This window comes from Rhipicephalus microplus, unplaced genomic scaffold, assembly GCF_043290135.1.
Source record: "Rhipicephalus microplus isolate Deutch F79 unplaced genomic scaffold, USDA_Rmic scaffold_101, whole genome shotgun sequence".
Taxonomy (NCBI): domain Eukaryota; kingdom Metazoa; phylum Arthropoda; class Arachnida; order Ixodida; family Ixodidae; genus Rhipicephalus; species Rhipicephalus microplus.
The window spans coordinates 812413-815182 of NW_027464673.1; the positions used below are offsets into that span (position 1 = coordinate 812413).

General features: G+C 53.8%; 1 protein-coding gene across 1 annotated transcript; it reads left to right on the top strand.

Annotated features, from left to right (window-relative positions):
- The first annotated feature begins 1111 nt into the window (after positions 1 to 1111).
- On the top strand, positions 1112 to 2387 carry LOC142790431 (uncharacterized). Its single transcript, XM_075885249.1, has one exon. It carries the CDS (start codon positions 1122 to 1124, stop codon positions 2385 to 2387), a length of 1266 nt encoding a protein of 421 aa, XP_075741364.1. The 5' UTR covers positions 1112 to 1121.
- Positions 2388 to 2770: the final 383 nt, after the last annotated feature.

Below are 2770 nucleotides of genomic sequence, written 5' to 3' on the forward strand. Positions count from 1 at the left end.
TGAAGCAGGACTGTCTACATGGCGCAATTGGCTAGCGCGATCGGCTGTTAACCGAACGGTTGGAGGTTCGAGCCCACCCGGTGGTGGGGCGGCGCTTTTTTTTCTTTGGGCTGATAGCTTTGAAGATATGTTCTGATGGTAGTGAGAGTGGAGCAGGACTGTGTTCCTGGCGCAATGGGCCAGCGCGATCGGCTGTTAACCGAAAAGTTGGAGGTTCGAGCCCACCCGGTGGTTGTGCGGCGCTTTTTTTTCTGTGGGCTGATAGCTTTGAAGATATGTTCTGATGGTGGTGAGAGTGGAGCAAGACTGTCTCCATGCGCAATGGGCTAGCGCGATCGGCTTTTAACCGTAAGGTTGGAGTTTCGAGCCCTCACGGGAGTGGTATGTGTCTTTTTTCTTTGCGGTAATAGCTTTGAAGAGATGTTCTGATGGTGGTGAGAGTGGAGCAGGACTGTCTCCGTGGCGCAATTGGCTGGCGAGATCGGCTGTTAACCGAAAGGTTGGAGGTTCGAGCCCTCCCGAGTGGGGTGTGTTGCTTTTTTCTTTGCGCTGATAGCTTTGAAGATATGTTCTGATGGTGGTGAGAGTGGAGCAGGACTGTGTTCCTGGCACAATGGGCGAGCGCGATCGGCTGTTAACCGAAAAGTTGGAGGTTCGAGCCCTCCCGGGAGTGGTGTGTTGCTTTTTTCCGAGCACTGATAGCTTTGAAGATATGTTCTGATGGTGGTGAGAGTGGAGCACGACTGTCTGCGGGGCGCACTTGGCTAGCGCAATCGGCTGTTAACCGAAAGGTTGGAGGTTCGAGCCCACCCGGTGGTGGTGCGGCGCTTTTTTTTCTTTGGGCTGATAGCTTTGAAGATATGTTCTGACGGTGGTGAGAGTGGAGCAGGACTCTCTCCGTGGCGCAATTGGCTAGCACGATTGGCTGTTAACCGAAAGGTTGGAGCTTCGAGCCCACCCGGTGGTGGTGCGGTGCTTTTTTTTTCTTTGGGCTGATAGCTTTGAAAATATGTTCTGATGGTGGTGAGAGTGAAGCAGGACTGTCTCCGTGGCGCAATGGCCGCTGTAATAGCTCAGTGAGGATTCCACTTCCGGTCACCGTAGTGTACGGACGTGGCGGCATGAGCTCCGGCGATATCGGAGCGGCATCAACGGCCCAGCTCGGTCGTGGTACCAGGAACATGGACGAATCGTCACAGGATTATCAGATTATTTTGCCCCGACTGCCATCAAACGATTCAACGCTGCATACTGTCTTTTTGCACGCCGATATCAAGGCGCGGCCGTATCGCGTTGAGGATTTCAGGGACGCTCTTATTCGTTTGGCTTTGCTTCCCGAGGTTGCTGCCTTGGGGGCGTACCAAATGAATCATGTTTGGGCCATCACTTTCAAGGACGAGGAGGGCAAGAAGAGAATACTCGCTGCTGGGGACATTGTGGTGAAGAACCAGCGCTGTATCACTATCGACCCTAACCACCAGGATACGAAGCTGAAGATACACTGGCTATTGTTTAACGTTCCTGACGACGAGGTGAGGGCAGCGTTGGCTCCTTATGGCAAGGTGAACGAAATAGTGCGAGAGCGCTGGCGCGTGTATGGATGCACGGACAAAGGCTCTTCGACGCGAGTGGTGAGCATCAGGCTTAAAGCTGGCCTCACGGTGGATGACCTCCCACATCAGTTGCGGATTGCCGGAGACCTCACGCTAGTTGTCGTCGCGGGAAGAGCACCGCTATGCCTGCGTTGCCGCGGAACAGGTCATATTAGGAGGGATTGCCGAGCCCCACGTTGTACAGTGTGTCGGCGTTTTGGGCATAATGAGAGCGGCTGTATGAGAACATATGCAAGTGTAGCAGGGCCCGCGGGGGGCGAAGAACTTTCCGAGCATCACATGGACGAGGCTGAAGCAGAAGAGCTGATAGGGGCGCGTCGGGAGGAACCGAAACCCAAGTTGACGCCCCTTACGCCACGCCCCACAGGTGCTGAGACGACGCTTAACAAAGACAAGGGTTCTACAAAAGACGTGCAATCCACGAGGAACACACAAGATATAACGGCGCTTGCAGCACAGGAAGAAATGTCGGAAAACATGGACACGTCAAATACATGTAAAAGGCCCAGGGAAGACGCGGAAGGCGAGAAGGCTGCTACAATGAAAGAAGTGGAACAACCACCGGCCAAGGCGATGAACGTGCGCCGCAGACCGGCACCTAACATCCTCAGCGAACGTCGAATAGCCGAGAACCTCCCACCAACCCAGGTGCAACAGACACAACCGCCGCAGCAGCAACCAGTGCCGAATCAGCAGACATTGCATCAGCGACTGACAGATCATCAACAGAAGGGGCCTTCAGCGGGGCCCCCTTCAGATCAAAAGCCCCCGTAAGGTGGGGGTCTGGATTAAGTGATACAAGTATTGACCCGGCGGAAGCACCAACAAATGGAGCGAAGTGGTGAAGTGTGCATAATGTGCTGCGTGAAACGTGCGCGGCGCTCTACTTTTGTGATCAAAAGAAAGGGGACCTATCAGACCATATCGAACCTTGGACCTGATGGTGATAAAGGAGCATCAGAGGTGAGAACCATGTGGCCGGGACGGCCATTCACGTCCTAATGGCTATGAGCGTCGAAGCAGAATTGAGAGTTGCGACACTCAATGTCAGGGGACTTGCCGCTCGACGAAGGCAGTATCAATTAAGTCGTTTGATGCTTGAACGTGATCTCGATGTTATTGCCATTCAGGAAACAAAAGTTGAAGGGCAAGATCAG

What these genes read in the sequence shown, in the direction of transcription:
- LOC142790431 (XM_075885249.1), top strand. Translation starts at nt 1,122, where the DNA reads ATGAGCTCCGGCGATATCGGAGCGGCATCAACGGCCCAGCTCGGTCGT.